The sequence below is a fragment of the Equus przewalskii genome, chromosome 2, assembly GCF_037783145.1.
Source record: "Equus przewalskii isolate Varuska chromosome 2, EquPr2, whole genome shotgun sequence".
In the NCBI taxonomy this organism is placed as follows: domain Eukaryota; kingdom Metazoa; phylum Chordata; class Mammalia; order Perissodactyla; family Equidae; genus Equus; species Equus przewalskii.
In genome coordinates, this window is record NC_091832.1 from 27,032,497 (window position 1) to 27,056,195 (window position 23,699).

The 23,699-nt window shown below is 36.8% G+C and overlaps 1 protein-coding gene across 50 annotated transcripts in view; it reads right to left on the reverse strand.

Annotated features, from left to right (window-relative positions):
- The window catches only part of EPB41 (erythrocyte membrane protein band 4.1), a 174,582-nt gene that overhangs the window by 92,895 nt on the left and 57,988 nt on the right, over nt 1–23,699 (reverse strand). For 31 of the 50 annotated variants that reach the window (XM_070610457.1, XM_070610431.1, XM_070610429.1 and 28 more), the window contains exons 2-3: nt 5,810–6,287; nt 2,134–2,346 (exon numbers count right to left, since the gene is read on the reverse strand). In XM_070610457.1, coding sequence (XP_070466558.1) covers nt 2,134–2,346; nt 5,810–6,280 — 684 coding nt within the window. In that variant the 5' untranslated portion in view covers nt 6,281–6,287. The remainder of the gene's footprint in view (nt 1–2,133; nt 2,347–5,809; nt 6,288–23,699) is intronic. The other 19 variants (XM_070610471.1, XM_070610464.1, XM_070610448.1 and 16 more) reach the window with 1 other exon arrangement.

Sequence of the window (23,699 nt, forward strand, 5' to 3'; positions counted from 1 at the left end):
TGCACTCTCTGTCAGAAAAATGCATACGGTCTAAACTTCGAGGCACCCAACGGGATATTACCTGTTGTAGCGGTTCTTTCAGTTGTGCTACAAATCATTTTCTTAATGTGTCTTCACCGAAAAAGTCAAACCACTGTCACATTTGGGTGCTTGTAGTCTTATTTACAAGGGAGAAATGTCTAACTTAGAGGCTGAGATTTAGAGTCAAAAAGTCCTGGTTCTTCCATTTATTAGCTAAACAACCTGAGTTGATTCAATTAATATTTCTGAACATTAGCTTTCTCATCTGTACAATAAGAATATTTACACCTGTCCTACCTATCTATGGAATTGTTGAAAAAATCAAACATGCTAATGCCTTCTGAGAAACATAGTTTTTAAAACTTCAAAAAAATTAGAAGTCATTTTTTGGCACAGATATACTACAGGTCCTTCTCTCAATGAGCTGAGTTATTTTTTATGACAATTAGTAATTCACATAGATGTTAATTCTTTTTCAGACTTAACCCATCTACATTACATCATCTTCTTCATTTTCTTCCCTCCTATGTTTTCACTCTAAAAGACAGAGATGATTTGGGAATTCTTCATGTACAAGTCAAGTCCTTACTCCCTCATTCATAATTCCAAAATCCAGAACTTCTAAAAAGTAAAAGGTTGGTGTTTTTTGGTCACTAAAGCTCATCTGAAGGCAAATTCTGACCTGAACTGTTATGAGGCTATTTGTGATCTTTAGGTATCCATCTTAGAATGAATCTTCATATATTTTACCATAAAAATAACATACTTGATCATGTGGGCACTGCCACATACCCTACTGGGTATGTTACGAAATATGCAGAATATTACTTATTGCTCATCTAAATTCTGAATTCTGAAATACACTTACCCTCAAATGGTTCAGATATAAGGGACCTATATCTGGATCTTGGTCTGAATGGAAAGAACGAGTGTAGAATAGCTTTCCCCATCTCTAAACTAGATAATGGTAAGAAGTAGGAAGAGCAGACCCTACGTCTCCTCTGTTACCAGGTGTAGTAGCTATCTTCAAAGTACAACAGTACATTTTTCTTGACTTCCTTTCTAAAACTTGGAGAAAGAATACCTATTAATTAATATAACACATATTTTATACTATTTATTTGTGCTTTAATAGATTTGTATTTGCACATAAATAATTCAATTCAGAAATAATTTGTTACACACCTAAGATACAAGTATATGTGAATTATGTTTTATCAACAAAAGCTATTGTTAATAATAATCACAATGGATTATATATCAAGCATATCACAATTGACAATTATTGCTCCAGTTCAAAAAGGTAGTTAATAGATTTTTAAGGATTTTAACTTGTCTTGAAGGAGCAAAAAAGTAACTGAATAACTCTGACATTTTTATTCAATCCTGATACATTACTTATTCTTTCAGAAAATAATAGAGAATTTTAAGAAACGGCATTACTTGATTTAAATTTTTTATATACTATCTCATGGGGCTATAGAAATACATTAAGTAAACTAAAAGTTTAGATCTGGGAGAGCAGAAATGAATAGAAAGTAATTTTTTTGACAAATACAGTTATGGAGACAGATCGACCTAATAACAGAAATTGAGGCTATCCTAGGAAATTTAGTCATGGAAGGTCACTCTATAAATATACCCCCCCCTTTTTTTTTGCTGAGGAAGATTGTCGCTGAGCTAACATCTGTGCCAGTCTTCCTCTATTTTGTACGTAGGTCACCACCACAGCATGGCTGATGAGTGGTGTAGGTCTGCATCTGGGATCCGAACTGCAAACCTGGGCCGCTGAAGTGGAGCTCACCAAACTTAACCACTACACCACAGGGCCAGCTCCCACCCTTTTTTTTCTTTTAACAAAACTGTTTTTGATTATAAAAGTAACACATGCTCAATTCACAAGATTTGGCAGATACAGAAACACACAGAAAAGAAAATTAGACTAACTTATAATCCTTCCACACTTCCACCTCCAGAAAATCATTATTAACATCTCAGTCCACAGAAACAGTCATTATACTGGGACTTATCTCAGGCCATGGCACCACTTGCCCAACCCTACATGAAACAATTTATAAGAGTTCTGACTCCTGGAAATTAAAATACACTCACCTCCACAACACATTCATAAACTGTGTCATCCAACAAAGAAACCTTGCAATGCATGTTTCTGTGTCTTCTGATTGATTTCTGGGAAGCTTTTAATTCTCTTTCTGCTTTAGATTCAGGACTTTCTTCTTTCACTTCTATTTTAGAGCACTCTTCAAGACCTTCTTCTTCCTTAGTTTCAAAGTCTGGGTCTTCTCTGCGTTCTTCCTGAGCAGGCTACATATCCATGATACCACCAAGTCAGTAATAAAGACATTTCACAAAACATGCTGTATACACTTTTACCTATGATAATGCTACCAATAAAAGCACTAACTGAAGAAGAAAAATTGTTACAACAAATATAAGTGACATTAAGATTAAATAATTATTTTTCTGTAAAAGATATTATGATCTCCCAAATGATCTACAGACCGCTATTCTCAAAGCTTCTCAGATAGAATCTTATCTTTCAAATCAATAAATGAAGGTTACAGGTAAACTAAGGGGACCCCAGTCTATTGCTCTCAGCATTATATTTTCTTCCTGACTATCCATTATACATTAAAGTCCATCAAAACTTTCACATCTCTGCCCCAGGTGCCTCAATTTTAGCAAGGAAGTTTTATGAATTTCAAAGCGAGATGTGATTTGTCACATATTCTAAATTTTATGAATGACTAAGAGGGGTTCTTGGGACCAATTTTAGAGCCTAAAGCAACTTACGTAGTAAGCTAACAACTGTAACTACCAGTTAACTCCTTTCCACCAGGTAGCAATCATGCTAAATGCAAAAACTCAAAGAAACAAGAGATGGATGGAAATCTGGGTCTCCTACGATAATCACTAAATTATCCCAAAGTAATACAGATAAGTGGGACAACATTTTGGCACATACTTTCTTACTTCCAACACAATAAAACTGATGAACAATTCTTAATTAAACCTCACCAATTCCTGTATTTCAAAAGAATACATGGTTGACGTCTAGGAAAAGGGATTTAAAGATGTATTTGGTTCCTGCAACAGAAATCAGAGGTGGTCTAAACGGCTCCTCCCTGCCCTTTACGATCCTCTTCACTGCAATCTCTTCGTCGAGGCCTGCACTGGCTACCCTATCTACCCTATCCCCACTCTACTATTCTTCACGTCAGTACCCTGTTTATTGCCTCCGTAACATTTATTACAATAATAAGTTATTTTTTATTTACTACTTTTTTGTCTCCTCCATTAGACTATAAAGTCCACAAGAGCAGAGATCATGTTTTATAATAATCATAATCATAATAATAGCAAACATATATACAGCTATTCCAATAGCCATTCCAGTTACTGTTCTATGAGCATTACCTATATGAATTCATTTTATCCTCATAATAACCCTATGGGGAAGGTACTATTATCATCCCCACTTGACAGATGAGAAACGGAGGCCAGAGAAGTTAAAGTAACTTGCCCAGGGTCATACAGTTAATAAGTCACACACCAGTCCGGCTCCACAACCTACGATCTTAAACCTCTTTGCCATATTGTAGTTTTCATTAACTACTGTATATCCAGCTTAGGGCCTGGCACACATGGTAGGTTGTCAATAAATATTTGCTGAATGAATAAAGAAACATTAAAAACTGACATATGTCTTCCAAAAATTCCAAGGTAGCCTAGATGACGACTGAAGGTGTAGACCTATAATGCAAACTCGCTTTAAAAAATCCCGGATAGAAAATGAAATTCTACTACAAATACAGAAATATGGTTAACCAAATAAACCTTTATCCACAATGTTTTGTGCCATGAGGTTTTGACTGTAAATAATAGATTGCAAAAGGCCTAAAATACTTTGCTCCTTTAAACAACATCCCCTTGAAATTTAACAGTACTAATTTGTTTCTTTTTTGTCATATGTAGACAAACACCTGCATACAATTTATCTCAATTCGGAATTAATGAAGTATCAGTGAATGAGACTTTAGTTCAATCTAAAATTAACTTTGTGTGTCATCTGCTTTAACTTCACTACAAATGATATGTTCTTTAGACAAAATAGACAAGCTCTGATTCAAACGTTAACTAATACAAGAAATGGATTTTTCCTACATAAAGCAGAGGAGGAAAAAAGCAGTTAAAAACCTTGAAAGTACCAAAGTTCCTAAAAGACAATATACTTTAACTCTCTTGGTATTCCTAAAATAAAATTAATGATATTAAGATATGTAGAGATTCTTTGCTTTTACTGTTCAGGTTTATTAACTGAGTAATAATAACTAATATTTATTGAGTGCTTATTATATTCCAGGCAATGTCTTAAGAGCTTTACATGTTCATCTCTTTTAATCCTCATAATAGCCAAATAAGGTAGATATTATTATCCTCATTGTAGAGAGGAAGAAACTGATAAAGCAAAAAGAGTCACTTCTCTATGATTTGAACCACCTGGTCTGATTCCATAGCCTGCTTTTTTTTTTTTTTTTTTTTTTGCCAAGGAAGATTTGCCCTGAGCTAACATCTATTGCCAATCTTCCTCTGTTTGCTGAGAAGATTCGCCCTGAGCTAATATCTGTTGCCAATCTTTCTCTCTTTTTTTTTGTATGTGGGCTGCCATGACAGCAGAGCCACTGACAGATGAGTGGTGTAGGTCCATGCCCAGGAACCAAACCTGGGCTGCCAAAACAGAGTGTGCTGAACTTAACAACTAGGCCACTGGGGCTAGCCCTCATAACCTACATTTTTAACTATTACATTATATAGTTAATCTTGTTTACAATCTTGATTCACTAATAGCAAGTGCATAATTCACCCTAAATTTTACTTTAGCACTTTTAATATACAAGTAATATTTCTAGAAATACATGTAATTTTAGAAAATTCTAATAAAACTGTATAGCCCAAATCTGAGATGGGACTTATACTTTTAACAATGCAGATTCAGAAATGAAAAGACTTTGAAGATAACTCTCAATTTGTAGATATTAAGGCTGAAAACAAACGAGATTCCTAGAAAACAGTTTGAGTTACAGTACTAATATTTCCCATGTTTTTTGGATACATGAACAAATTCATAACTCATGTTAACTTTACCTACTCTGTGACACAATTAAGGCCCCAAACTACTATATATTACAAAGGTGGTATAAAGAGCTAGACTTCCGCATCTATATCTTACACCCTGTGGTCTAGTTGGCCAATATGATCTAGTTAGAGAAAACAACAAAAATAAGTCAGGCATGGCTCAAACTTATCACATACCTCTGGATGGCTTGAATCTATCACATGGCTTTTATGCAGATTCCCATAAAAGAACATGTTTGCTGATAACTATCCCATTCCTAACAATTCCACCAAAATGAACTCTAAACCACCTCAATTCCTCAATTCTTTTTCCCCTTTTATTAAAAATCTTGGACTTGTTCTATTATTACAGCAAAATGATATCTAGACTGAATAGACTCATTTAAGAAATTCTTTTCTTTCATTTTGTTTTCTTTGATTTATACAATATAAGTATCTTTTTAAAAACCAAGTTTCCATTGACTGTATTAATTTCTTTAGAACAGAAACTCCAAAGCTTCACGATACTTATTACTGTCAATGCCTAAGTCAACTGGCTAGTAAGAAAGAAAACCAAATGTTCTTAAGCGGAAAATACCGCATATATCCCACCTTCATTGCACCCACCTCCCCGACGTTAGCACATCCTTACCTGTGTTTCTGCACTGCTTAATGAATGAAGATCCAAGGACGGGTCGGTTTTGAGTTCAGGTTCAGGAGCTGCAATTGGGGCCTTCAAAATGATCTCTTCATCAAGACTGGTTCCAAATTCTCTCTCTCTCTGACCTCCTTCACCTTTCTCTGTACCAGACTCTACTTCTTTGCCTTCTTCCTCAGAGACCTGAGATTTAGGCCTTTTGAGAAGTGAGGAGAACAGCCGTGACAGGCCCCTGTTTTCTGATGTCCGCTCCTTGTTCTTGGTCAAGTCTTCATGTATCGGAGTGTCTCCATTAGATGTTTTCAGCTTCTGCTCACACTGATTATCTCCCTCAGCGGCCGCTTGAGAAGTCTCTTCCAGCCGAGTTTCTTGTTGGCCTGAGTTTGTGGCCCCCTCTCCCTCTTCGTTCTGTTCTTGGTGCTGTGAATTTTCAGCTTCAGCCACTAAACTCTTTTCTGTTGTCATGACGTTGCTATTAAAAAGAAGATGGAAAAGGGAGGCTCTTAGAAGCAAAACACATTACTGTAGGCAAAACCCTAAATCAGGTCAAGTGTGCCAAAATTAATACATTTAGGTTTTTAATCTCCAACAGACAGTACTCCAGTCCATTAAAAAGGAGACTGTCCATTAAAGTACAAAAATATCTTGCCTATACATCCTGAATAAATTATTAATGCCTTGACTTGCTAAAGATATACACATAGAGAAATCAGCTTAAAATAGTACCCCCCTGAAGGCATCTTGGTGAAATGCATCATATTTAAAATTCAATGTTCAGAACTGCATATAGCAAATACAGTTTTATCCTTCCTAAAAAAGGATCTTATTTGTATACTGTTCTTTGAGGATATCAGTCTGAAGGTGCAAGGTTTGCAGGAATTATTCTTTGTAAAATTCTCTACATCCCAAGAGCTGATGAGATTAAAAGTTCCTCAACTCTTTCTTCTTCTTCATATTTCTTAGAATGCATAGACTTCTCTATCAAGAACAGCAAAGGCAGAATTCTGATCATTTATCTGATTTGACAACAGCAGTATACGATTAAAATAATCGCTAAAGAATTCCTTAGGTTTTCATGTTACAATACTAAATTACAACCTCTTGCAGAGGCATTGCAGTTTAAGTTCTTTAAGATGTTTTTCCTTCTGACAAATACAATTTTGAATGTTCAGTATTTTTAAGAGTAGGCAGTGAAACTATTACAATAAAGAAAAATAGACAAATCATAGAGAAAAATAAAATAGAGAAGAAAATTTTAGAAAGCAGACATTAATTCAATTATGGTTGAGAAGATAGGCTGTATACCTCACATATTTCAAACTTACTGGTTTCTAGCCTCTTGATCTCAAAATCCCAGTGTTATTAGTCAAGTCTCACAAGAACAGACAAAGAGCATTGTCACATCTAGTTTACTAAAGAATAACCAACATACAAGAGGACTTTTGAGACACTCGGCCATGAAGTTGCCTATTGATCTCACACTTTGATTCACTGCTATACCGGGGCGGCTTCTGTAGGGGAGCCACGGTGTAACGGTGAATCACTGCTACACCTAAAAGTACTCCACTCAAAATGCAGCATTTGGGCCAGCCCAGTGGCACAGCAGTTAAGTTCGCACATTCCACTTTGGCGGCCTGGGGTTCACTGGTTTGAATCCCAGGTGCGGACATGGCATCACTTGGCAAGCCATGCTGTGGTAGGCATCCCACATAGAAAGTAGAGGAAGATGGGCACGGATGTTAGCTCAGGGCCAATCTTCCTCAGCAAAAAGAGGAGGATTGGCAGCAGATGTTAGCTCGGGGCTAATCTTCCTCAAAAAAAAAAAAAAATGCAGATTTACATTGTCTTCACATCTGCTCCATATTATTTAGATAAAGTAATTTTATTTGGATATTAACAATTGGAATTAAGGAACTCTATTTAGCTCATTCCCTCCTCAGGCCCTTCACACTTGCTGTTCTCTCTACCTATGATGTTCTTCTACTGGATATTAGAAGGCTATCATTACTGTCTCAGCTCAGATGTCACCTCCTTAGAGAGGTGTCCCCACACACTGTATCTAAAGTAGTGGCCCTCACTCCTCTAGACGGCCTGACAGCACTACTGCTCTCATTATTATCTACAATCATCCTGTTAACTTACTTATGTACTGGTTTATTGACCTTCTCTGCTTTTCCCTCCAGCCAGCTAAAATGTAAGTTTCATGAGGACAGAATAGTACCTGGCATATTATAGGTACTAATAAAAGCTTGTTGGGGGCCAGCCTGATTGCATAGAGGTTAAGTTCGGCACACACCACTTTGGTGGCCTGGTTCACTGCTTCTGATCCCAGGCATGGACCTACACCACTCATCAAGCCATGCTGTGGTGGCATCCCACACACAAAATAGAGGAAGATGGGCACAGATGTTAGCTCAGGGCCAATCTTCCTCACCAGGAAAAAAGTGTGTTGAATGAATTAATTTCAACTGAATATATATGACAAATATAAACTGCAAAGGTGTTGTCTAAATTTATTCACATAAATTTACTTCAAATGCATAATATTCCTTCATTCACTCAACAAATACTAATTAAGCACCTAGCACAGGTCCTAGGTGCTAGGGATACAACAGTAAATAAAACAAAATGACAAGGTCTAATGCCATCATGGAGCTTATATTCTTGATTCCACTTGAACTAGTATAAAGAAAGAAAAATTCAAGAGAACTCTTATTTATGACATGAGTTAAATCTAAATAGTGTATAAATGGAACAAAGCAGTGAAAGAGAAGGAAGCCAATGGTACTGAGAACATTTCTGTGTCAGGCCCCATGTCAGGAGCATCATCTACATTATCTCAATTAAGCCTTTCAACAACCCTGCAAGGGAAAGAGGAATCACCTAATCTTATAATGAGGAGATTGAAACTCAGGAAGTAACTTGCCCAACGTCACACTGCTAGTAGGTGGCAAACCCCTATAAGTGGTATTGAAATAAAGGCATATTAATAAAAGGAAAAGTCTTTATGCGGACTCTTACTGTTGATCTACTCAAATTATTTTATTTTAAGCCTTAAAACTATTTTAAGCAATAAAAATATTTAAAGAAGCACATTTTCCAAGTCATCAAAATTACTCTGTGCTAATAAAATACGCAATTCAATCTTTATAAACACTACTTAAAACACTTACCAACCAATATATATTCTTAATTTGTTACCCCTAGGTGAGATACACTTGTACTTAAATAAAAGAAATAAAATTGTCTTTAATTCTTCCTCGTAGTAGGAGTAGGCAATTGATTTTTCCAAAATTATTTTTCTTGGGGCCAGCCCCATGGCCGAGTGGTTCAATTTCCATATGCTCCACTTCAGCAGCCCGGGTTCACAGGTTCGGATCCCGGGTGCGGACCTACTGCATTTATCAGCCATGCTGTGGAGGCATCCCACACACAAAGTAGAGGAAGACTGGCACAGGTGTGAGCTCAGGCTAATCTTCCCCAAGCACAAAGAAGAGGAGGATTGGCAAAGGATGTCAGCTCAGGGCAAATCTTCCTCAGAAAACAAACAACAACAAAAAAACAAAACTATTTTTCTTTAATCACTAAGTAATCAAACTTGACCCAGAATGAAAATCTGGATATCAAACCACAAGTTATTCTAAAGAGTAATGATTGGATTTGAGAGTACCAGTTTACTTCATACTTCCTTTGCAAAAGCAAACTGAGGACAGGCTGAGGGTTTAGCACTATTTTCCATGGATTTCAGATATGACTTTACCATTCACCTTACTGAAAAGGAACAGAAACCACATCCACATTAAAATTTCCCTACACAACGTACTTTACAACAAGGTCTCTCATAAAGATCCATAAAAACAATTACAAACCTTTTGTGAAAGTTTTAGCAGACAAGAAAATTACTTAAACCCTATTTCTAACAGTCTTTTACTTGAATCTTTCAATGAAAAAGAGTATTTATTCTTCTGTTTTACAATTTCCCCCTTACAGTTTTAAAAATAGAAAAGATCTTCTAAGGATATTCCTATAATTCCTTTCATATGAAAGGGTGTCATCTCTAAGAAAGTAGCTGAATGAGTGTAAGTACTGAAATGTTAAAAAACAAAAACACAAACACACAGATGGTAACAATCCATATGCTATAAGTGTGCTTGTTAAACTTTAATGTGCACTGAGTCAACTAGCAATCTTGTTAAAATACAGGTTCTGATGTAGCATGTCTGGAAGGGGCCTGAGACTCTACATTCATAACAAGCTCCCAGATGGCACCAATGCTGCTGGCCCACTGACCACACTTTGAGTAGCGAGGCACAGAAAACCACTATGACTTTGGGAACATAGTCAAAATGCCTAAGAAACACAGATGGCAAAAAGCTACTTTTAGAAAGTGGAATATGAATAGTGAGAAATACTTGACACAATAAATGTTCAACAAATGCTTGCTGAATTAATGAATGAAGCAAAGAATGCAACACATTATTAAACATGGAAGCTGAACCATTAACATTTTTCAGAATTCTTTTTGGCATTTAATCAAAAGTTAATTGAAAATTTTAACCATAGAGCCGTGGCAATTCTAAGTTATCCATGTAGCTGTGACACTTGCCCAGAGTCAGTATTCTGGGTATCTCCACTCATATGATCTCTTTGCCACATTTAGAAAGGCACGATCAAGACATATGAATAAAGAATTAGAGAATAACATCTATCAGTGCAAAACTAATACATTTTGCCACATAACTGGACATAAGTAAAGAACAGATGAGAACACAATATAAGGAACAGGCACACAAGCAAAGGGGTGAAAGAATTCTACTGGAACATACTAAAACCAACTTTAAGTAACATGACATATTAAATACAAGAAAACAATCAGGAAATCAGATAATGCAGTATTCAGTAAAGAGGCTACAATTCAGTGTACTCAAGGAAAAATAGATTAAAATGAATTATTAAGGACAGTTTTCATGCATGTTCTTTCCAGCCATGCACACACAGGTAGCAATGCTATTAGTAAGAGCCACAAGAGCAAAGGGGAGTGAGGGTAGGGAGAGAATATAAAATGAAACCAATGAACCAGGCAAGTACCTCCAGTTAGCTCTGAGGCTGATCAGAATTAAACAAATAAAATATAAATAGCAAAAAGAAAAAATCCTATGGAACACTTACTAAAAACTCAAATAAACTCATTCTGGAAAATCTGTTATACATGCAGCCAAGTTCTTCACATTACAAAAGACAGACTAGATAACCAAAGGAAAAGATACAAAGAAGTCAAGCAGCAAAGACAGGATAAATGCTCTACAAACAGGCCCTTCCTATGTAAATGATACTCTTTCATTCTGGATACAAAATCCAAAAGGAGGTATCTGTTTACTACTTACTGTCAGAAAGAGGTCTTTTGATTAAAAAAAAAAAAATCAGCACAGCACTGAAGACAAAGTGATGAGTTCCCATTCCTTCTTAATCCTAATCCTCCAAACCCTAGGAATTATACTCCATCTGGCATCAAAGGTACACTTGTTTTAACAGTGTGCATCTGTTGAGTTGAGGAAAATTAGATCTTTAAAACCCTGATACTGAGTAGATTGCAATGGCCAGACAATATCTTTCATCTCTTTTTTTTTTTTTTTAAAGATTGGCACCTGAGCTAACAAATGTTGCCCATCTTCTTTTTTGTTTTTTCTTCCTGCTTTTTTCTCCCCCAAATCCCCCCAGTACATAGTTGTATATATTTTAGTTGTGGGTCCTTCTAGTTGTGGCATGTGGGACACCGCCTGAACATGGCCTAATGAGCGGTGCCATGTCCACGCCTGGGATCCGAACCCTGGGCCGCCGAAGCAGAATGCGCGGACTTAACCACTCGGCCACGGGGCTAGCCCCTCTTTCAGCTCTTTTGTATCTCTTTCTAGCATTAGTACAGTCAGTGCTTCATTAATGCTTCTTGGGTGGAAAACTTGGTAAAAACACTACAGTTTGGCACCATTAAGAAAATTTCCTGGGGCTGACCTGGTGGCATAGTGATTGGGTTCACGCACTCTGCTTTGGCAGCCCAGGGTTTGCCAGTTTAGATCCTGGGAGCAGACCTACATACCACTCATCAAGCCATGCTGTGGTGGCGTGCCATACAGAAGAACTAGAAGGACTTACAGCTAGGATATACAACTACGTACTGGGGCTTTGGGGAGAATTAAAAAAAAGAGGGAAATTGGCAGCAGATGTTAGCTCAGGCCAATCTTCCTCACCAAAAAAGCATCCCTTAAAAAATAAAAGAAAGAAAATTTCCCTTACAATCACCATTTAGGGATGAACTTTAATGATTTATTGGTAGTACTCTTCATATTAGCTCACTGAACATCTCCCAATGTTTAGTGAGTGCTAATCATCTGTAAGGTTTGGGCTCAGCTCTTTGAGAAGGACCAAAAAAGGATAATACACAATTCTTAAGGAGATAAGACATATACACAAATAACTAAAACACAAGGGAGTACCTAGTGCTTAATCAGCAGGGCCTCATGACTGGAACCAATTAAGCATTACAGAAGTATAAAGTGAGAGCTTTCAACTAGAGTGATCACAAAAGCTTATGTGGAAAAGGTAGTTTTCAAGTCAGGCTTTAAAGGATGAGTACAAGATGTCAATAGAAAGAAACTTGAAGTGCAAAGAGCAAATAGAATGCCAGTCAAGGGAACTGGCATTGGTGACAATATTGTAGCTATTTGGGAACTAGTAAGGAGTTCAGACTGGTTGGAATAGGGGTATAAAAGGGAAGTAGAAAGAGGTAAGGCTAAAATAGATTTAACATTTAAAATTAATTCTAATTGAAATAATAATAATAGTAGCTACCATTTATTGAGTACCTACTAAACACCATATTATTCTACATAATTTACCATGTTATCTTACAACTATTCCATAAGGTAGGTGTTTTCATTTCCTAGATAAATAAACAGGCCCTCGGAGGTTAAAAAACTTGCCTCAGATCATACAACTAAGCCACGCTTTAATGAGACTATTAATATACTACAAGATTAGTGATTCAATAAATTCCCAGAATGGTATCTGTCTTTGTAAAACTTGGTACTTCAGATGCTTCTACCCCACTGTTCTTTGCTAAAGAAGTCCTTATCAGTTGAGAATTTATGGACTATTCAGCTTGGCCAAGACCACCTCCATTCCCACCAGTTTCAAGTCCCCCACTCACTTACATATTTCTCTTCCCATAGAGTGTATGTGAAGGTGGAATGGGGAGAAAGGGAAGGACTGGCATAGAAGACAGATTAGGGAAGAACTTGAAAAACATGCTAAATAGTTCAGACTTAATCCTGAAGGCAGTGGAGAACCATAGAAGGTTTTTAAACAGGGAAGTGGGTAAACAGAGTAGAAGCAAGAGAGGCTAGAGGCAGCGAGAAACTCAACAATGATTGGGTAAATTCAGGTTATCAGTGAATAAATTCACAATGGGAATCCCTAGGGAAGCTGAAACCAATACTGGGCAAAGAAACTTGAAAAGCTTTGCAACTAAGGCTTAAGAACTACCGTCGCCTTTAGTTTCCCTAGCTTATTCTGTTTAGCATTAACCCAGGCAGTTTCATGTCTGAGCCTGAAGGCATTTCTATAACACATCTTCCTTGGACCACTCTGATAAATGGCTTAATAAGACAGGTCGAGCAACAGAACCAAAATAGAAAAGAGAGAGGAAGAGAGATGGATATCTCACAGGCATCTCAATAAAACATGTTCAAAATGAAATTCTTGATTCTTTTTCCTATCCCAGCAAATGGCTCAATCATACCACCCAGGAGCTCACACCAGAAACCTGAGCGCTATTCTTGTCTCAGCCTTCTTCATTTCCCTCTCCAATCAAACCCATCGGTTAGTCTTATAGAGTTTACCTCCAAAATACATTCAGACTCAACGCACTTTTCACCTTCTCTAACTACAACCATACTTGTGCAAGCCTCCTTTACGTGTCACCTGAACTCCAGGTTCTTGAACAATGTCACCAAACTCACCTTGTGCCACTTTCCTCCTAGCCTCTCTACTCTAGTCACACTAGCCAAGTGCTTTCCTGGCTCAAGACATCTGTGCATGCCATTTCCTTGAACCGGAAAGCACTCCATTGCCTGTAACGTCTGATTTCTTATACTTCAAGTTTCAGCTTGAATAATTCCTCTCCAAAAGAACCTTCCTTGATGCCCTAATATCTACTTGAGTCTCCCCAGAAGTCCCCTCCCCAGTTCTCTATCCCAGAACCTATTTGCTTCCTTCACAGAACTTCTCTCAATGTATAAGACATACTTGTCTACCAGTTTAATGTCTGTCTTTCTCACTTCATCACCTCCAATTACATTGTAATATCCATGACAGAAGGGCTGTTTTCCCTTCCACAGTCTACCTAGTACTCAGCACAGAACTTGTGCTACCTAGCACAGAACCTACCACTAACATGGAACACTGTAGGTACTCAATAAATATTTGTTTAGTAAATGAATAAATACAAGGAAAAAGAATAACTTAGCTTTAATTATATCAACTATACATATACAGGATGGAGGTTATCCAATGTGACAAGTTCATAAGAAAAGGATGTTAAGATCTTAACTGAACATGATCCAAAAGAGACAAAATTGTAAAACAGCTAGGAATCTTTAGCTGCATTTCTAGATTTATAGTAACCAGAGTACTCATTTGATTCTTCAACATATATTTTCTGAGAACGTTGTCATGTTCTAGGAGTAAGGTAAGAAGTGGGGCTACAACAGTGAGAAGAACACAGTCCCTGATCTCTTAGGCTTCACTCTCCATGCAGAAGATCAGGGAAAGTAACAACCCCTCAGTTCTCACTATTTATATTACATCTTAAATCTTATATTCAGTTCTGGACAGTTTATTTTAAACCAGAATCTGCCCAAAGAAGAGACAGAAGATGATGGAATTTGAAAACATCATAAGGCAAATAATTGAAGGATACTGGGATGCTTAGCCTAAAGAAAGAGAATCTAAAGCAGGGAGATGATTGTTACCTTCACAAATTTCAAGAGCTGCCAAATTCTATGTGATGCCTAAGGGCAAAACTCAGAGTAGTCCATGGAAATTACACAGTGTTCATCTCACTGAAGTAAAAAGAAAAAATCACTAATGATCAGAGATATTTAATAATTAAATGGGCTGCTTAGGAATAGTGAGCTTACTATCACTGGAAATATTCACTCAGAAGCTGAATGACCGTCTATCATGGATGTCAGAGAAACGGTTTTTCCATTAAGTGGGTCCTTATATTAATTGACTGACCTAGGATCCACCCAATGCGAAGATTTCACAGATAGGAAGGAAGGTTAAGGAAGAAAACAAAAGGGACATTAGAATAGTGATGTCATTGGGTTATTTTTTAAAGGCTATATTTTAAAGTCAGAGATACCATTTGGGTTAGAAGAGTCAGGGGGAAAAAATAACATAAAATAAAACATAAAAGACCCTTTTATTTCTCTAACCAGACGACAGAATCCAGTGGTATTCTTTTAGACAGAACGAAAAAAAATGTTCAAGTATGAAGTTTCAAAAAATATGCTGGAAAATAGTTTGTTTCCCAATAAAATCAATCCCCTCAAAACCACAGGTAAGTGTCCTTATAATTCAATTTAAGTATGCTAATTAGCACCTCTAGAAAAATAGGACGACCTATGTGGTTGTCAGATAAAAATCATAATTTAAAGTATACAAAAGAGTTTCTCCATGATTCTCCCTCCATCCTCCCGGAATTATCTGGACCTTCAACCACCCCATATGTAGACTTTTAAAGAATATTTTACATACTGAGTGAATCAGGACTGTCACTCAGCAAGAACATGCTGTTTTCAACAACTTGGTTTTTAATTTAAGTCATTTCTATGGTGACTAGCACCACTGAATCACCTCATTCAAAGATATTTTTAAAGAAACAAACTCTTACTCCTCTCCTTCTAAGAAGACCAAAAAATGTTCTTTACTTCTCCATAGAATTCAAGCATCTACTTAGACAATGTCTAGATATATTCTAAAAGCACACCACCTGGGCCCTCCCAGACAACACACGACCTCCGTAATTACTAGGCATCCCTGAGGAAGATGGGAGGCCAAAAAATTCATTTTCTATAGAACTGAGTTTTACTCTAAGTGACAAATTGTGTTAGTTTAGCCATTCTGAATAGAAATCTTTATAAAATGAATTATATGCTTCCTTTTTCATTTAAAAAATCTATAGAACACAATCAAGTCTTTATTGAATTAGTCACCATTATGTACCTCAATTACTGTGCAGTGCTAATGTCCTCAAGGGCGACTAAAGTCTGTAGGGACGGTGAACTCTGTCACAAGGATATCTGAGTGCTGTGCTTTTTTATTTTTTATCACCTGCCTTTAACAGTTTTCCTGTTTGTTCATTTGCAGCATTAACTCACAGTTCTTGCAGGTCAAGGCGGCCTGCCAATAAGTAGCTTCCAACATCTCTTCTTCTAATCTGCTATTTGCTAATCTACCATTGACCAGGAAACCAAATAGCCAAGTGTGTTAAAATTGTGTTTAAAATAAGAGTAAGTGCTAAGGAAGAGCAAGACTGAGGCTTCACATTACTGGAATAACTTCAACACAGGGATTTAATGAAATCTACTTTAGCCCTTCAAATACCTACTTTGAGGTTCCTGTTTTACTGCGACTACTTGCCCTGTTAAGTGGCCTTCAGATCAATCACACCAATATAACCACCGTTCTCCTTCTTTACAAGGAGAGACTAAAAGCCTTTACTGCTGTTATCTATGTAAGGTGTTTTATTCACATAAACTCTTCTGGAAAACAAAAATCAAAGGAATAGTTTAGTCTGAAAATGGAATAGAAAGGGAGGAGAACCACTTAATAGCATCAAAATTCCCATGGTAAACACAAGCAAAACCTGAAAATTTCTAGCTGTGAAGGGGTTTTAGCTAAGACTATGTAACTTTTCTTTTTTTTTTTTTTTTTAAGATTTTATTTTTCCTTTTTCTCCCCAAAGCCCTCTGGTACATAGTTGTATATTTTAGTTGTAGGTCCTTCCAGTTGTGGCATGTGGGACACTGCCTCAGCGTGGCCTGATGAGCGGTGCCATGTCCACGCCCAGGATCCAAACCAGCAAAACCCTGGGCCACCGAAGTGGAGTGCACAAACTTAACCACTCAGCCACGGGGCCGGCCTCTATGTAACTTTTCTTAGACTCTTAGAGCCTATTCAATCTAGCGATACTTATTAATTTCTAAGCTTAATAAATTCCCTAAGATTTATATTTGTAAATTTCACCTTAAACAGAAAAAATGACAGTAAATGAACTGAATATCCAATGTCGTGTGATTAGAATACAAGTATGAATCAGAAACTTTGGATCATGGCTTGTTTTAGCAGATATTCTAAAGATTGGAATAGATGCTGTGGTTGTCTCCTACCACTGATAAGGTGAAAAATATACTATAGACTACCAGAAGATAGAATGCTTTCTTACCCAGCTTTAACAATGGCACAAAGACAAGATTTAATAATGGTGGAGTATTTCAAATAACCTGCTATTTGCTAAAAGCATTCAATAAAATTATTGACTAAGGTTGATGACGTTTTCCTCTCTCAAAAGGGAAAGCTTCTATTACTGTGTACTTAAATCTGAGCAATAAAGAATAATTTGTTGGTCACACGAACATATCAGGAACCTAGGCAAAAAAGTAATAATTTCACAAAATTTTTATACTGAAAAAAGAGGTACATCATAGTCAAATATGTAACCTTATTATAAACAAATTTTTTAAATACTGAAAGAAAAGTAAGGCATGAATGCATGGTCAAGGAGTCTACAAGAATATAGAACTTGTAAGGATAAGGCAATCCTAGAAAGCGAAGTTCATTCACTACATTTCACTGATATATATTAAGTGCCAGGTTCTTTTCCAGGCATACAGCAGTAAAATTTTCTCTATATAACCATAAATTCTTAGATAATATGAGGAAAGTATTATAGATACAGTCATGAACAGCTTGGAGAACATGGGGACATATGCACAATAATAAAGTTCTAAAAATATCATTGCAAAGGAATACTGACAAAAATAATGGCCAAAAGGCTAAGGCCCACTAAAAGATGGGGCTAAAACAAAAAAACTTCTAAAAAGGCATAAAAGAAAGAGGGGGGAAGAAAGGGAGAAAGAAAGGAAGGTCAAATTCAGACAACAGCTTGAGAGAATAGTGTTAACATGTGTCAAGGACAAAATTACCTGTGCTCTTTCAAACCCAACAATATAAAGAAGGATTTACAATCAAAGATAGTTCAGGGTAGTAAAGGTAACCTTGCACGTTAAAATGTGTTTAGTTCTCCAATCCCCGAGAAATTATATTTCAAAGTTCAGAAGTAACTTGCAAAATTTGATCTCAGATTCACTAACATATCATGGGTCTATGTATATACATATATATATATATATATACACACACACACACATATATATATGGCCAGCCCTGGTGGTCTAGTGGTTAAGATTCGGCACTCTCATCACCACAGCCTGGGTTCTTTCCTAGTCAGGGAACCACACCACCTGTCTGCTGGTTGTCATACTGTGGCAGCTCTGTGTTGCTATGATGCTGAAAGCTATGCCACTGATATTTCAAATACCAGCAATTTTACCCATGGTGGACAGGATTCAGTGGAGCTTCCAGACTAAGAGAGACCAGGAAGAAGGACCTGGCCATCCACTTCTGAAAAAACTGGCCATGAAAACCCTATGAATAGCAGCAGAGCATTGTCTGATATAGAGAGGGAAGGTGAGAGGATGGCACAAAAAAAATGGGCAGGGTTCCTGGATAAAATGTGGTATACATTTGCAATGGAATATCATCAACCTTAAAAAAGAATGAAATTCTGATACATCCTACAACATGGATGAACCTTGAAAATATTATGCTAAGTGAAATAGGGACAAACATTGTTTGATTTCTCTTATATGAGGTACCTAGAATAGTCAAATTCATAGAGACAGCAAGTTGAATAGTGGTTACCAGGGGCTGGAGGAATGGGGGAATGGGAAGTTATTGTTTAATGGGTAGAGTTTCAGTTTTGGATAATAAAAAAGTTCTGGAGATGGATGGTGGTGATGGTTGCACAACAATGTGAATGTACTTAATGTCACTGAACTGTACATTTAAAAATGGTTAAGACGGTAAATTTTAAGTATGTATATTTTACCACAATTTTTGAAAAAAGGAAAGAGTAAGTTTCCTTTGACTTTCCAAATCCTTGCTAAGTATCCCTCCTGTGTACTCCTGCAGTTTGGTATATTTTCATGTTTATTACATTGTACTGTATTATAATTGCTTGCTTAAAATGTTCTACAAAGGCAACAACTAGATCTGTCTTGTTAATCTTTACATCCTTTGCATTTACCACAATAATTGACACGACTATTTGCTGAATAAATAAAAACACTTTCTAGATAATTTAGGGGATACAAAAATGAATAAGACACAATTCTTGCCTTCAAGGAGTTTAAATGACAGTGTTAAAATGACTATCCCTTCATTCTGGTTAGTTTGGTATCACTATTAAAACTATGTACATCTACAACTGAAAAAGACCTTAATTATCAACTATTTAGCTCATTCAAATACAAGGTCACTAAGGTTCAGAGAAGAAAAGTGAAGTCATTTGCCTAAGATCACTCAGCTAATAATGACATTAATAACTAATAACTTACCATCTATTAACTTACTAATAACTAAGTGAGGGTGGTAGGAACATGGGCATTATGAACCTCAGGCCATTGCTACCTCCATTATTACATTATCATAAGGCCTTATCCCTACGGACCAAATCAGAGTTCCAACAGAGCTAGGGGTAACAGTGCATAAGACAGAGTTAAGGAAAACAAGTCCCCTTCCTACCTACAAGCTAGTAGATCTCAAGCTAATACCAAATATCCTAAAACATGCTTCCAATTCCAAAGCCACAGTCTACCCAAACGGAATGGGAAATCCCAGCCATAGGTCTCATCCTTTTATATGTCCCATAATACAATTCTCCAAGCACCATCTAATTAATTGTTACAGCCATAGTTGGGCTGTCAAGTATCTCATATGTAAGAAGTGTCCTTTGCTACTTACTCTGCTGAACTGAAAGCTTTTAATACGTAATCACCTATATTTGAGAGGAAAGTTGATAGTGGGCGTACGTATGTGTAATAAGATATTTATAACACTAGTCTAACTTCCTGACAGTTGGCATCATATACATCAGTTCCAATCCTAGGAATTCCCAACTTGATACATTTTCCATTAAGCATGCAAGTGCACGTGTGCACACACACAACCGATTAATATTTCAACATGATCTCCAAATATCTTTCTTTCCTTCTTCCCAGTGAAGAGCTACATGGGAACCTAGCAACACAAAAAAGCTGAAAATATAAAGACATTTCAACCATGGATATTCAAAATTACTAGAACTTGCTTTCTTCCAATCAACTTACAGGACTGTATAAGGACAAAAACCTAGATTCTCCATCATAGAACTACAGGAACTAGGTAAATGACTTCAGATGGCTTCACAGAATCTTTATAGTCCTAAAATACAAGAGCAAGTTAGAAAAATCTACTCCAAGTTCTTTGAACTATATCCCTTAACCATAAGGGGTTTCATTTGACATGGTTATATCCTCCACTTATCAACTCCCAATGTATTTATTATATTGCCCAGACACAATTTTCCACACCAATGTCTTCAAATGAGTTTGCATACACAGAAAGAGATGACTTAATCTTTGTTCTGGAAATACATAACAAGTCCATATTTCCTAGGTCATGGGATACAGATGAAACTGAAATTATTAAGTTTATTTCTAAAGATGTGGATCTATCACCTTGAGTTCAACACTGAAACACAGCTAGGAAAGAAAACATGACACCACATTTCAGCATGTCTAAAAACATGCTATTCCTTTTAGGGGAGGGGCAAAAAAATCTTTTTATTCCTTTATCTCTAAATCCCTTAAATATAATTCTTCCTACAGATACTGTTTTCTAGTACAGCATCATGAAATCTCAGACCAACATAATGGCCCAGTAGCCATCATTAGGAAGGAATATAAGTTATAATGGTATCTGTATTAAAAATATGAGAAAAAAATTAAAAAAATAAAAATATGAGAAAACATAGTTTTCAAGTATAGAAAAAACAGCACAGGGAAACAATGGATAATGTGGTATGAGAGATACTTGAAAACAAAGGACCTGAAATTCTCTCTATAAATGTAATTCAACCACCTGAAAAAGAGCTCATTGTGTAGCTAAAGATCACATACTATAAAAACCAGGTTCAAATCATTTTTAAATTGTTTATAAACAGAAACTAAACCATTTGTGTTTAACATAATAATTTTCCTACAATAACCGGAACAGCTCTTTAAGCAGTTAGAAGAAATAGCTAAATAGTCTTTATACCAAATATTCATCACACCTTCAATTTACAGCAACAGGGGGAGAGGAGGAAGCAACTCTCCAAAAAAATTACTCATTTGCTGAAGAAAAAAGAAAAGAATATCTCTGAGTTAAAAATTTCTCAATCCTTTTCATGATCACAACTAAATAGCCTTATTTTTTTATCATATTACATGAAGATTATAGACTCTTAACATGGAAAGGGCTCAGTAAGTTACCTAGTCTACCTTCTCACTCAATGCAGGAATCCTCTCTCACATATTGTTAACCAGAGGTAGGCAATCTAGCCCTTGTTTAAACACTTCTTTTTTTAAAGATTTTATTTCTCCTTTTTCTCCCCAAAGCCCCCCGATACATAGTTGTGTATTTTTAGTTGTGAGTCCTTCTAGTTGTAGCATGTGGGACGCTGCCTCAACGTGGCTTGATGAGTGGTGCCATGTCTGTGCCCAGGATCCGAACCGGCAAAACCCTGGGCCGCTGCAGCAGAGCACGCCAACTTAACCACTTGGCCATGGGGCTGGCCCCCTGTTTAAACACTTCTGATGGCAGGGATGCTTACTATAACCCATTCCGCTGTTGGCTAACTTACTGTACACATTGAAGCTCAATCTGCCTCTCTATAATTTACACACACTGGTTCTAGTTTGAGCCACGAGATCATGCAAAATAAGTCTCCTTCTGCTTCCATATGGATAGCTACTCAAATCTTTGAAGACAGTATTAGTTTGAACCAGATGAAATTGTTGATATTCGATCATTTTTTACCTTAAAAAAAAACCACAGCAATTTCCTATTGTTCAATCTGATATATTGTTTTTCACCCCTCACGCTGCTCCCCTCTCCTTTGGTCTTCTCTTTCTAAGGCTAAATATCTCCAGATCCTTAAACTGTTCCTCGCATGGGATAGTTTACCAGTTCCTCACTATCCTGGTCAAACTCCTCCAAAGAGATTCCAGAGCATCAGTAACTTTCTTCCAAATATAGTACTCAGAACCAAACACATATTCCTAAATGATTGAAATCAGAGAAGTTCTGATATTAATTCCAATTTTATAACCTGACTGTGAACTGAAAACTGAACCATCAATTCTCAATAGAGGAACTTGAATGATCCTGCTAAAACTTAAGTCAGCCCATTCCACTGCCCAAAAACCCTCCAACGACATTTCACACCATTCAGAATAAGAGCCAAAGTCTTTTCCACCCCTCTCCTGCTCCAGCCACATCGGTCTCCTCACTGTTCCTTAGTTATCTAGGCCACTCCCAGTCTGGGCCTTCGTATTTGCTGTTCCCTCTGGCTGGAAAGGTGTTTCCCAGACAGCCACACGGCTTGCTCCCTCTGGGTCTTTACTCAAATTATCACTTTCTCAGAGAGGCTTTACTCGGACATCTTACCCAATTGGAGCCCTGACTGTACTTCTTTTCCTTTTCCTGCTTTAGTTTTCTCTGCAGCACTTATTAATCTTTAATGACTACTATAGAGTTTTCACCTATTTATTTTGTTTATTGTCTATTTACCCCAGTAGAATGTAAACTCCATTGGAGCAAAGGATTTTGCTTGTTTTGTTCATTGCTGCACTCCTGGTACCTAGAATGCTGCACAAATAAATATCAGTTGAACAAATAAATGAGCAAATGAACGAAAGAAACTGATCTTGATATGCTTAAAGGCCAAAAACTATTTTCCTTATGATAACAGATGTACACGAGTCACTTGGTGAAGGGTGAAGAAATAAACAGACTCCAGACGTACTGAAGAACACACAAGGCTCACTTACACATCCAAGGTACTCAGACAGTTCAGATGTAGATATGCTAACTCCTTCTTTTAGAACAAACTGATGATGGGTAACAATCAATATCAGCAAGTTTGTATTACTCGTCTAAAGCTTTTTTTTTACTTATAAACACTATTTTAAAGAAAAACACTAGCTATAGGAGAATGCTTTCATAATTTAATTACAAAACAATTAGCTAAATTATTGTGTTACCTAGCAGCAAAAGTAAATTAATATGGCAAGACCTTGAAAATGTTCAAGTTTATTCCAAATATTTACTTGTGTGGTCCAGATAGTCTCTAACAAAGGTACACTCAAAGGAAATCAGAGTGATGAGGATCTACGCACATGGCAATGACCTCAGATTCCCTTGGGGGATACAGTTCTGGGGCAGCTCCCAGGAGTCTGAGTCCAGTGAGAAGCAGGCCTAGCCATTCCTCCCTAACCTCTAGGTCATTCTTCATTTATATGTGCTCTGAAAAAATGAGGTTGCTTCAGGGCTGCCAAGAGGATCATGAACCAAATTAGATATCCAACAACGCTGTTAACTCATTCTTTATCCACATCTGATTCATTCATCTTCTCTCTGATACAGTCTCCAGACTAACACCTGTTCTTTCAGGTAATAT